This window comes from Chinchilla lanigera, unplaced genomic scaffold (assembly GCF_000276665.1).
Source record: "Chinchilla lanigera isolate Chin_1 unplaced genomic scaffold, ChiLan1.0 scaffold00021, whole genome shotgun sequence".
NCBI classification, from domain to species: Eukaryota; Metazoa; Chordata; class Mammalia; order Rodentia; family Chinchillidae; genus Chinchilla; species Chinchilla lanigera.
The window spans coordinates 18515542-18527916 of NW_004955422.1; the positions used below are offsets into that span (position 1 = coordinate 18515542).

Consider the following 12375-nt stretch of genomic DNA (forward strand, 5'->3'; position numbering starts at 1 on the left):
TGTCTGTCTGGCCTCGCTGGCCCTCCCAGGAGCTGGAGGAGAACTACACCCGGGCCTACTCTGAGGCTCTGGCGGCCTTCGGGAATGGAGCGCTGTTCGTGGAGAAGTTCATTGAGAAGCCGCGCCACATCGAGGTGCAGATCTTAGGTGAGTGGGGAGTCTCCCTGAAGCCTCAGTCTGGGATGCTGTGCCCAGGCAGCAGGGGGTAGGAGCTGACATCTTCCTGGCTTACAGCTGCCAGCCCATGGGACAGGTCCTTCCAGGGACAGCACGTAGGAAAGGGGCAGTGGGGTTTCACCAGCTCCCCTGCTAGCTGCCACCCTCCACAGCAAGGAGGCGCTGTCTGGCCAAAGTGCCTAGATGGGGGGTAGGGGGGCAACCCAAGAGGCATCTGGATTCCAGAAAAGGCTGAGTCCCCCTTACCATCCGTCCTAGGGGACCAGTATGGGAACATCCTGCACCTGTATGAGCGGGACTGTTCCATCCAGCGGCGGCACCAGAAAGTGGTGGAGATTGCCCCTGCTGCCCACCTGGACCCCCAGCTTCGGACGCGGCTCACCAGTGACTCTGTCAAGCTTGCTAAGCAGGTGAGGGAGGGTGCTCCTGGGACAAGGCAGGGCAGGGCAGGAGCCTCTCCCAGGGCAGGCCTCACGGCGGGGACCCGCGGGGCCCTGTGGAGAGGCTACTGGGGAGCAGAGAGACCAAGCTGACCCTCTCAGGAGGGCAGGGGTGAAGGGGGCTCCGGGAGGCCAGAGGACCCTTGGCATCCCTCTCCCTGGGACAGCCAGGCCTGGAGCCCAGAGCGGCTGAGAAGCAGGAGGAGACAAACCCGCCATTTCCTCGTGTGTGTGCGCGTGCAGACACACACACACACACACACACACACACACACACACACACAGGGACTGGGCTTCTCTTTGGCTCCAGCTCACACCAGAATAAAGGGGATGAGACCCATAGATTCTGTCAAAATGAAGACACCACCCCCGCTTGCTCACTCTTAACTTCCCCTGTATCACATTTGTCACATCCACTTCCTCACTGACGCCCTCTGCCAGCCTCTGTGCCTCTAGGCATGCCAGTGGGGAGCCCTGGAGTGTGCGGCGGCAGGAGGTGCTGAGCCATCCACCCCAGCAATGACCTGTGCCAGCAGGCACGTGGCGGGGGCCCTGCCTTCTGATCTTCCTGGGCCTGGCTCCTTAGCACCCAGACGAGGCCACACTGTCCTAGGTTCCGGCTCCGGGGCCTCCAAAGCTGCACCACCTCAGCCCTCCCAGATAGCCTGGGCCCAGAATAGGTGACAGACAGCGGATGATCCCGTAGCTCCCCGGCAGTGGAAGCAGGGCCACGCTTGGTCAGTCAGGGCCTCCTGCAGAGCTGGGAAGGCACGGTCTCACCTTGACCTTGCTGTGGTCATTGCCCAGACCACTGACACTCACGGGGGACTTAGGAAAGCCCATGTACATCTGGTGTGATGCTGGCAGCATTAGAAGTGAAACTCAAATTAGGGCTGCAGTCTGAGAAAGCCATCATGTGCTGGGTCCTCTCAGGTGACATCTCTTGGGAGGATGACAGGTGATGACAGCATGGAGGAGACAGGAACTTCCTGAAACTCCCTCCACAGACAGCAGGGTCCAGGAAGCCCAGATCTGCAGGTCCGAGGGGCAGGCAGGCCAAGAGACCAGGGTGCGGGCCTCACAGACTCCAGGGAAAGTGTCCTGTGTCCTGGGTGTTGGCTCTGGGGCCGGGCTGGTAGCTCCTGTCCATCCGTCTGTGGGCAGAGTTGCCACAGGCTGTTCATGGAAGGCACGTTATGGGTGGGCCCCTGTGGACGCCCCCCTAGCTGCACCCCGGCTGCCCCTGCAGGTGGGCTACGAGAATGCTGGCACCGTGGAGTTCCTGGTGGACAAGCACGGCAAGCACTACTTCATCGAGGTCAACTCCCGCCTGCAGGTGGAGCACACGGTCACCGAGGAGATCACAGAGTGAGTGTGGGCCGGGCGGGAGGGGCAGCAAGGGGTCTCCTATCACCTGCCCCGCCTGAGGGCAGTGGCTGGGGTGCACTTGCTTCCACTATGGTAGAGAGCAAGGAAAGATCCAGGGACTCAACTTTAAAAAAATATATAAAATAAGTATCATCTGGTTACTGTAAAAATAAAAAGGAGCAAATAAAAATGATTCGGCCCCCCACTTCAAAATGAGGATGCTGACGTGTGCCTGGGGCCAGGCACTGTGAGGAAGGGGCGCGTCGCCTCCGTTTTCAGAGGGTGAAACGGAGGCCCAGCGTTAAGAGTCTCATCCGTGTCACACTGCGGGAACCGGAACCCAGTCTTTCTCTGTCCCGCCTCGAGCTGCACTGTATCTCCTGTGCCCTCTCTTAGTTTCTTGGAGTGTTTCCTTTGTTTTAAAAAAAAGCTGTATAATTTGAAGCAGTTAAGATGTTTTATATATATATTTTTGGTACTGGAGATACCCACAGCCCTTGTACTAAGTTCTATCCCCAGCCCTTTTTAAAAATTTACTTATTTTTAGTCAGGGTCTAAGTTTCCAAGTTACCCAGGTTGGGCTCAAACTTGCAGTCCTCCTGCCTCAGCTTCCCAGAGTGTTGGGATTACAGGTGTGCACCACCATGCCCAGCTAGAATTTTTATCCTGTTTTAAAACTTACCATTTGTTGAAGGCATTCCCCCCAGCCGTTATTCTTTCTAAACACCTTTAATGACTTGCATAGTATTCTACCATCTGTATATTTTAAAACTCAGGCATGTCACCTTCTGTTAGGAAGTCAAGTCCTTTCTGGCTTTTGTGGTACAAGGTGTGTCCATGAACATTTTTGTGGCTGTATATAAGGAGATCACCTTTAGTAAGGTTAACTGATCAAAGGGTAAGCAACACCTCACCTCACGGCTTTTGAAAAGTACATAGCATTCTCCCACAAGCTTTGGGTGTAGACACTTTTTAAAATCTGCCTTTTCTGTAAGCAGCAATTAGAATGGCTTTCCTTATTTCAAGATACATATTTTGAACCATTTAAGTACTAAGCATTGGCTTTGGGCCAGCCCACCTCCCCGCAGAATGTGCCTGACTCCAGCTCCTCCCCAGCTGCTGGCTGCCCCAAGACAGAGGGTGCCCCAGGGCGGCCGCCTTTGCCCGGCAGGTGCCCGAGCCCAGCACTTTCCTCCGAGGTTAGGGGTAGAGTCGGGGCAGGTGTCAAGCTGTATGCTCTGACCTGTGAGATTGTCCTCATCCTGCTGCTGCCTGGATGCTGCTCTCATAAGGATGATGGCTTTGTTTGCTCTGGAGCGAGGGTTCTGGGTCACACAGCTCAGGGTTCCGGCTGCCCCAGGACCTCAGCTGTGTGGAGCGCAGGTTAGAGGCCCTCAGTCTCGTCCTTGGATGGGAACACAAATGTCGCGATGGAACATGGAAGCCTTGGTCCGTTGCGCCTAGAGGTGGCAGCACAGCATGGTCACGATCGCTGCTCTGAAGTGGAGCAGCAGGTGATACCAACATGGAGGAAAACCTGCCTGCGTAGTTTCTAGGCCTTCTTTACCATAAGCGTCAGTGACAGTAAATTTAAAACCTCAAGGGCTTGTTTTTTTAACAGCTGTTCCACTTGTATTTGTTATCTCCTTAGGAGCATGGCAGTTAGGCTGAGCTTCTAAAGCCACATACACAGGAGCCTTGTGCTCTGAAAGCTTCCCCAGAAGGGGGCTCGGGCACAGCCTAGCAGGGATGCAGGCCCTGGGGTAAGAGTGTCCACCCATGCTGGCTCTCTAATGCCATGGTCTCATTTGCAGACCAAACCTACAGAGCTCCTGGGCCAAGGCTTCCAGTCTTGGCTCACAGAGGCAGGCTCCGGGGTCGGACACCCCAGGGCAGAGCCCTGGATGGGGAGCTTTGGCAGTGGGGGTAAGGGGCAGAATGCCTCTGTTTGCACGCAACCTCCAGCTGCTGCACTGCAGTGCACCTCCACTGCTGTCCCCATCCCTTAGTGGGAACGGGGTAGGGGCGGGTAGAGCCACTAATCAGAGTGGCCTGCTGCAGTGCCCTGCATCAGCCTCCTTTCCTCCCTTGTGTCCCCTCCTGCAGTGTGGACCTGGTCCATGCACAGATCCACGTGGCTGAGGGCCGAAGCCTGCCTGACCTGGGCCTGCGACAGGAGAACATCCGCATCAACGGCTGCGCTATCCAGTGCCGGGTCACGACGGAGGACCCTGCACGCAGCTTCCAGCCCGACACAGGCCGCATCGAGGTAGATGACGTTTTGATAGTGACTCCAGCCTCAGCTGGTGTGAGATTCTTTCTACCTCTCCAGGGTACTTGGGTCTGTGGCACCAGGTTGCCTAGGGGCCCAGCAGTTAGGATGAATCCTCCTGAAGACTGGTCTGAGCTGGCCTACAGTAGTACATGGGAGCTATGCATTGTCCTAGAGCAAGGGGAGAGCATTCCATGAAGAGAGTGGCCTGTGCAAAGGCCAGGAGAAACCAGCTGGTGAATCACCTAGGAATGGGGTCACCACTGTGGTGGAGCAAGGAGCTGGGTCCCATGCTCAAACCCCAGGGCCTCAGCACTTCAGGAGCCCCAAAGCCTCTCTGTGACAGAGCTGGAACTGCTGGCCTCCACCCTGCCCTCTGGGGGGGTGGTGACTGGCAGAGTAGGACCCCAGGGCTAGGTCCCTGTTGGGGGTGAGCAGAACTCAGGAAACTGTCAAGGGTGAGTGAGGGCGGTCCGCAAGGTCCGCAGAGGGCAGTGAGAAGTCCAGAGCTTGCACTTCCTTTGCCTTCTCTTTCACCGCGGTGCTGAAGCCCAGTCTCTGAAAGCAACTTCCCTCCTTCCCCGTCTCCCCGCCTCCCCTGCCCCTGCCCCCCCTGGGTCCCGCGCATCAGCAGCAGCCCCTCCCCATGGCCCCAGAGTCAAGTGGGAGCAGGATGCTGGGCTTCTGAGACCAGGAGGCGAAGGAGGATGGAATGGGGCAGGGGCGGGCGGGCTCCCGAGCAGCAGGGCCTGTGGGCCTCTGCAGGTCAATGGCTTGCCTTTGTTTCTGGAAGCTTCAGAGTCCCTGGGGGGCGGGCGGCCCCAGGCCAGCGCAGCCCCACAGCCTGTCTGCTGGGCCTGGCTGGCCAGCATGGCCCGTGGCCTGGCCCACAGCTGCCAGCTGCGTGGGCGCCGCCTCTCTCCCCTCCATGTCCATGGCCAGCTGCTCAGAGCCTGCTCACCACAGAGTATTTTTAGCTGGTGGTTCCTGCTCACAGTTGAGTGTCCACCCTTAAATATTTTATAAAGTTCCTCTTTATTGAGCACAGGCCTGTGCCCCTTAGAAGCAGAAAGGTGATACGGTGGGTGTCCCCGGGTCCTCGGGGCTGCCCTTCCGTCCCCCTCTTCCCATCATGACCTGAGGCCCCCCCACCTCTGTCCCTGTGCTGTCATAAGCATTCACCTGCACATACCAGGGTGTCAGTCACCTGGGGCCACCCCGAGCCATCTCCCCAGGCCCTCACCTCCCTCCGTGTCCTCCATCTCTGACCTGTCCCGCCAGGGTTGGCTTCCTGGGCTGCCCACACCAGCCCTTCACACCTGGCCTTGCTCACGTTCGGCGGATTTCCTTCCGCCTCGGTGCTGCCGTCCCTGTCTGTGTTCCTCTCTGCCTCCTGCTCCTCCCAGCCTCGCCTTTGAGAAGGAAGGGGTCATATCAAGCCTTCCCCATCACCCTTTATTCCAAAACACCCTTTGGTCAGCCTGCTTTGTCTCCTCTCTCTGCTCATTGTCTGCAGTGTCCCCATCCCTAGACTGTGTTTCCTCCTGCTGGGCAGCCTGAGAGAGACTTAGGTTTAGCTGCTGTGGCCACAGCATCTGGCTGGTGGTAGGTGCTCTACATGTGCTCCGGGAACAAATGGGTGGACACGCAAAGGGATCCAAGGGTAGAAGGTTGGTCAGACGGGGCAGGAGGCTGGTGAGACTGGCCCCTGCCTGCCAGGTCCCCTTTCCACACTCTAGCTGTGTGTGCACCAGCCCTGGGGTAGGCAGGGTCTCAGCTTCTCTGTTCCCTCCCTGCCGTATCTGAGGCAGCAGTGATGTGGGACTCTGAGGGCTGTGCTGGGTTTGCTGGCAGCAGTAGAGCAAAACTTGGTGGGTGGATTGGGAGCCTCCGTGACCCCAGAGCTCAGCCCAGCTGCTGACTTCTGCTTCCTGTCGCTGTAGGTGTTCCGCAGTGGGGAGGGCATGGGCATCCGCCTTGACAACGCCTCTGCCTTCCAAGGAGCCGTCATCTCACCCCACTACGACTCCCTCCTGGTCAAAGTCATCGCCCATGGCAAAGACCACCCCACAGCCGCCACCAAGATGAGCCGAGCCCTCGCTGAGTTCAGAGTCCGAGGCGTGAAGGTGAGAGGCTGCTGCCCCATCTGTCTTTGCCCCTGGTCCTTGGAGGAGCCCATGATCATTCACGTCCTTGTCCAGCGGCTGATGTGGCTCTATGTGCTTTGCTTGTGGCTTTGACTTTGTTGAGGTCAGTGGTTCCTTAGCCTAGTGGCATGGTAGACTCTCTTGGTACCAGGGCCCACTCAGGCCTCGGTGTCCCTGAGCTTCCTGGGCCCCTCCTCAGATGATTGCTGCCCGGCCTGAAGGCCTCCCACCTGGTGGCTTCTTTTGGGGAGATGCACTCTATTTCTTATGCCTATTTCTTAGCTATCTATTGTATGTGCTCCAGGCTACCAGGCCCCTCCTGGAAGTTCAAACCCCTTGGGTTTGAGCAGTACCCTGCACTTTGCTGAGACTCCCCAGGATATTCTTTGGCTGCCTTAGTGAGAGCCCCCACCCTGTGCAGATGAGTGATGAGGTCAGAGCCTCCCACCAGTCCCGCCCTTACCTGGCTTGGTATCTGCAGGGCAAGGGTTGCACCAGGGACAGCTGTGTGGGTGCAGCAGGGAGAGGACAAGGGACTGGCCACATGTCCCTGACCTCAGGCCTTGCCCGCTGGCCTTCTTCTGGCTGGTGGTTGCCCTCCAGTGAGGATCTGAAATGCCCGCCACCCCTTCATTAGGCTCCATTCATTACTAGTGTCTGTAGCTAGAGATGAAGTCACAGCCAAGAAAACCGTCTTGCCCTCTGAACAGGCAGCACCTGCCATTGCACCAGGTTGGGGACAGAGACTCAGGCCCTCAGCTGCCGTGGGAGTCCTGCCCTCCTCTTCCCCTGCCCACACTGACACTGCTGGGTGTGGCCTCATCCTGCCCACAGCTTCTTCCAGCCCTACCTGTTGCTGAGGCTCAGCTAGTGTGTCGGGCTGCGATGGTGCTGTCCCCTCAGGACCCCATGGTCATCCCTCCCACCTGCCCATAGGCTGTATGGAAGGGGCTGCAGAGGGCACAGAAAGTGTGGGAAGCAGGGTGGGCAGGAGTACTTCTGAGCCTGTGTGCTGGGCCGGCTGGCCGGTCTCCCCGTTCACTGGGGTCTGCACTGTTCTGTGGGAAGCCACATGGGCTCCTTGGCCCAGGGCTGTGTCCTGCACTTGAAGCAGAGGTATGTCGTGCCATTCACTCCAACACCCTGTGCTCTGTCTGCCATGTGCTTGGCTTTCCTGGCTGGGTGTCCTATAACTGGTAGTGTCAGAAGGATTGTATGGGTGGGGGTGACTGGGCTCCCCATCCTGTGTTGTCTTACTGGTGACCCTGGCTGCCCCCTGTGATTGTGCCCTGGTTGTTCTGCTCCCTCCTCACCCTCAGTACCTGGTTCCCCAGAGCCATAGGGCCTCACCCTTGTCCTATACCCCAGCAGGCCCAGGCACATCTCAGGTGAACAGAATGACCATGAATGGCAGCAGGATGAGGGTTTTTGGTTTCTGGGGGTGCTGTGACCTTCCCAAGTGTGCACCAGACCAGGCTGCTGGTTCCTGGCACACCCTGAGCTTCCTGCTAATGCTGGCTCTCCAGCCTGGTGCTCAGGCCCCTCCCGCACTGCCTGTCCTTTCCTCCCTCCCTCTTAGCCATGTGACACCCCTGCCCCGTCTCAGCTCGGCTGAGGGTCAGGCACATCTAGGAACTTGATGAAAATATAGAAGGCAGACACTGGCATCCCAGGGTGACAGCCACAGCACCCCTGACACACTGGTATTTCTCCATGAGGGAAACACACTTCCGATGGACAGTAGGGGAGATTGCTTTCCACTGTGTGTGCACACAAGTGTGTAGGCCAGGCCTCCACACACGCACCTACTTCTCAGCCCCAGAACACACACTTGGAAATGACCAAGAGAGATGCTGGTTTAAATAAATAGAAACAAAGTCCTCAACAGAGATAAGGAAATGAGAAGCCTTGTGTCTGGGAGAGATCATTTGCGGAGGGCTCCTGCCCCTTCAGAATAGAGAGCCCAAGGCTGTACCTGATCAGTGCTGTCAGGGTGTGGTCCCAGCAGAGGAAGCAGAGCAGTGGGCCCTGGCCTGACTGTCAGGATGAGGACGAGAGTGCGAGAGAGGCTGTACGCACACCCCAGCCAGCCACCTCTCTGTGACGAGGGCAGGTTGGGGCCTTCTTTCGAGGGAAGTCCTCCTGGCACAGCAGTTCAGGCCTGGAAGGAGCAGCAGGGAGGCGAGCTGTCTCACTAGGCCTGGAGGATGACAGGATGGGGTTGCAGGGAGGGAGGGAGGGGTGGCCCTGGAGTGACAGTGGCAGTGGCGTTCTCAGCCCTGTGGGCTTATCTTACAAATCCAGAAGCTCCTGGAGACAGTGAATAGGCCCATTCCTAATGGGAGCCATGGTGACATTTACTGAGCCATGTTCAGGAGGCTGTTACCAACCAGGTCCCTTTGCCCAGGAGGGCTGTGCCATCACCCACCTTTTCTAGTCACTAAATGTGGTCCTACTACTGTCCCCTCAGACTGCCACCTGCCGGGTGCTGTCAGGGAGGTGCTCGTGCACAGCACAACATACCTGGGCTTCACACACCATGAGCCATGTCCTGTGCTCACCTGCCAGGCAGGGCATCCTCTGTGCTATGGGCAGGAGTACAGAAGCTCAGGCGGCTTGCCCAGACCACGGCTGCTCCAGCCAGGAGACACGCAGTGCCCTGGGCTGTCCGTAGAGGGCAGATATGGTGGGCAGGAGCCCGGGCTGCTAGGGTCGTCTCTGCTGGGTCTAGCAGCCCCAGCCTTGATGCCTGCACTGATTTGTATGCCTCTGCCAGCCCCAAGGCCATCCTCCCTGACATCCTCGTAGAGATGGAGCAGGACAAGACCCAAGACCAGCACTGAGGTGTCCCCAACAATTTTATTATAAACAGAAACAACACTCCCACTTGGTGGCTGCAGCCCCTGCCTTGGTGGCTCTGAGCACCTCTCGGAGGGACCTGTCCCTTTACCCTGGTCTGGAGGCCAGAACCAAGGAAAGGGCTCCCTGTCCCACCAAGTACATGGGGAGCCTGAGGTACCAAGGATGAAAACCAGGAGGGGCCCAGGGCAGTGTGGCTTGCCATGCCAGACAGCTGCATGACCTGGGCTCCCCCGGCCACCCTGCTCGTTCCTCAGGGCGCAAGGAGAATCGCCCCCTCCCATCATACCACACTCTCTTCCAGCTGCTCAGCACTGCCCCCTAGGCCCCGGCACCCTGCCGCCAGCAGCCCCCCATGCACAGAGTGGCTCCGCCGGGCCCAGGCCCCGCCCAGGCGCCTGGCATAGCCATAGCACCCGGCATCTCCCAGGTCCAGGGAGCAGCTGCGCTGGGGGCGGGGTGGGGGGCTCCGTGGTGGGTGGGGCTTGGGTGTGGGGCTGGTGCCTCCATTGGTCTGGGATTGGACATGGCTGAGCTTGAGTGGGAGGCGGCCATTCCCGGCTCCCCGGCCCCGAACCAGCAAGGCCACAGTGAAGACCAGTAAGGCAGCCACCAGCACACCCCCCACGGCCACAGTCAAGGTCCCGCCCAGCACGTGGGCCTGTAGGGCATGGCACAGGGGCGTGGCCGGCAGCGTGGAAAAGTGGGCACAGCCCAGTAGCCTAGTGGCTGTGAGGTCGGAGGGCCCAGCAACAGGGGACAGGGCCAGCAAGCAGAGGTCGTAGTCAGCACCGGGCACCAGATGCTTCAACAGGAAGTGGTGGCTGGACGCTGGGACGATCCTGCAGGCAAGGGCAGGTGGTAAGAGCCCCAGTGTTGGTGTCCAGCCCCACTCCCGTCTCCCCAAGGCCAGGACCTCACAGCCCATTCACAGCCCTCCACCCCGTGCTCCCAGGTCTGGCTCTGAACAGCCCCTCCAGCCGAGAACACAGACCTTGTGTGTTCCCTCACAGAGGCAGAAAAACAAGGCACATGAGTATGGGGTGGGAAGGGCCAAGGGACAGACGTGTGTACCGACACCGGCCCCAGGCAAGCAGAGGATGATGTGGGAGGCGATGGCAAAAGCAGAGGCAGAAAAACGTGTCTCTGCTGCTTGGCTGTGCCTCAGACACTAGCCACACTGGCAGGTGGTCAGGGAGGCAGCAGCCATGCCTGAGCCACCTCCTGCCCAAGGGCCCACCTGCCTCCCCCTGCACCCTGGGCAGCCAAGCCTGCGGCTGCTCCCCCTAGAGTTCAGGGTTGAAGTGGTAAAGGCTGAAAGAGGAGGCAAGCAGGGGAAGGGACACAGGGTCAGCTGTGGCTAGGACCCAAACGGGGCTGAGTGGTGTGTGCAGGATGTCTCCTCACCGATAGATGAGGGTCTCGTCCTCACTGCTGTTGTACTGGATTTGGAACATCCACACGGGGTCAGAGGGCCGTCCTGGGCCCCAGCTCACCAGCCCTGAGGTGGCCGTCACCTCTGTCACCTGAACAGCTGGCTCGGACTCCAGAATGCCCTCACCCTCTGCAGCAGTTCGAGCCGAGGCAGCAATGTCTGAGGGCCCAGGGCGGCTCCCCTCGGCACTGGTGTTCCCACCATGGGGCAAGGCCAGCACCCGGAGCTCTACTCTGGCAGTAGCCTCACCAGCAGGGTTGGTAGCAATGCAGGTGTAGCCTCCTGCGTCCCCAGCGCCTGTCACCCCAATCTCCAGTGTCCCATTGGGGAAAGCCCAGGCTCTGGAGGAGTTGCCAACCAGTCGGTCATCAGGGCCAACCCAGTGCATGGTAGGTGCTGGGTCACCAAGAGCACGACATCGCAGTGTGGCCCGCTGGCCCTCCAGCACCCAGAGGCGCTGTGTGTGGCGGGCAATGAGGGGTGGCTCACAAGAGAACTCGCCCTCAGGCACTGCCCAGAAGTAGCGGCCAGCCAGGCCCGGTGGGGAGGCGCAGGTCTCCAGGTCATCGGGCCGGGCCAGCCGCCGCAGCCACAGGAGCTCACAGTTGCAGTGCAGTGGGTTCCCGCTGAAGCTCAGCACCAGGGGTGCAGGCGAGGCCTCAGCATCACGCCCCCGGGAGAAGAGCGGGTCAGGCGCCAGTGTGGCTAGGCGGTTGGAGGTGAGGTCAAGGCGGGAGAGCTGCCCAAGCTGGGCAAAGGCGCCCGGGGGCAGTGTGTCAATGAGATTGTGGTCCAGGTTGAGCGTATGCAGGACAGGCATGGCGCCGATGCCAGCCCAGGGCACCTGCCGGAGATTGTTGTAGGATAGGTCCAGGTCCTCGAGGCTTTCAAGAAAGTCATCGAAGGCCCCCGGTGCAATGCGGCTCAGCTGGTTGCCGCTAAGGATGAGGTGCTGCAGGTTGATGGGCCCCCGAAGGCTGCCACTGCCCAGCTCCACCAGCCTGTTGCCATCCAGATGCAGGGAGCGCAGGCTCTCCAGGTCCCCAAAGGCGCGGGCTCCAATGCGGGTGATGGCATTTCGAGACAGTGTCAGGTCCACCAGCCCTGTCATGTTTCGGAAGTCAGGTGGCCCCAGGGCCTGGATGAAGTTGTCAGCCAGCCGCAGCTCCACTGTGCGCCGGTCCACATTGGGTGGCACAAACAGCAGGCCTCGATGGGCACAGAGGGTGCTGAGCGACTCCGACAGGTTCTGGCAGACGCAGGGCAGCGGGCAGGCGGCCGCTCCACTGGCCAGCAGCAGCAGCAAGAGTGGTGGGGCCATGGTGGGCGCCCTGTGGGGAAGGGCCACAGCCCAGGCACAGGTGGGGCTGGCGCAGGTGCCCACTTGTGCCCAGAGCACAGTCCCAGAGCCAGCTTCCAGAGCTTGGCCTGGGGAAGGGTTGGGTTAGAGGCTGGAGGGGAACCCCAGGGAGGGAGGAAAGCTGGGGCTGCAGAGGGAGGCCCCCAGGAGTTAAGGTCACATTTCCTAAGCATTTAGTGGGAGCCCAGGTGCTGGGGACAAGGTGAAGCATGAGGCAGGAAGCGGAGGTGGGCCGAGAGCAGGGAGGGTCCCGGAACTTCCTTTTCCTGGCGTCCCCTGGAATTGCCAGCCCCCTCCCCCATCGGTGCTATCCCCTC

General features: G+C 59.6%; 2 protein-coding genes across 8 annotated transcripts in view; one reads left to right on the forward strand and one right to left on the reverse strand.

Moving 5' to 3' along the window:
* The window catches only part of Pc (pyruvate carboxylase), a 115492-nt gene that overhangs the window by 94442 nt on the left and 8675 nt on the right, over positions 1-12375 (forward strand). For all 7 annotated transcript variants that reach the window (XM_005384365.1, XM_005384367.2, XM_005384369.2 and 4 more), the window contains 5 exons: positions 30-147; positions 436-587; positions 1867-1985; positions 4092-4254; positions 6201-6383. In XM_005384365.1, coding sequence (XP_005384422.1) covers positions 30-147; positions 436-587; positions 1867-1985; positions 4092-4254; positions 6201-6383 — 735 coding nt within the window. The remainder of the gene's footprint in view (positions 1-29; positions 148-435; positions 588-1866; positions 1986-4091; positions 4255-6200; positions 6384-12375) is intronic.
* Positions 9245-12375, reverse strand: Lrfn4 (leucine rich repeat and fibronectin type III domain containing 4). Its single transcript, XM_005384362.2, has 2 exons — positions 10671-12375; positions 9245-10105 (listed from the first exon to the last, which is right to left on the reverse strand). The coding sequence occupies exons 1-2, from the start codon at positions 12017-12019 to the stop codon at positions 9547-9549; spliced, it is 1908 nt and encodes a 635-aa protein (XP_005384419.1). The 5' UTR covers positions 12020-12375; the 3' UTR covers positions 9245-9546.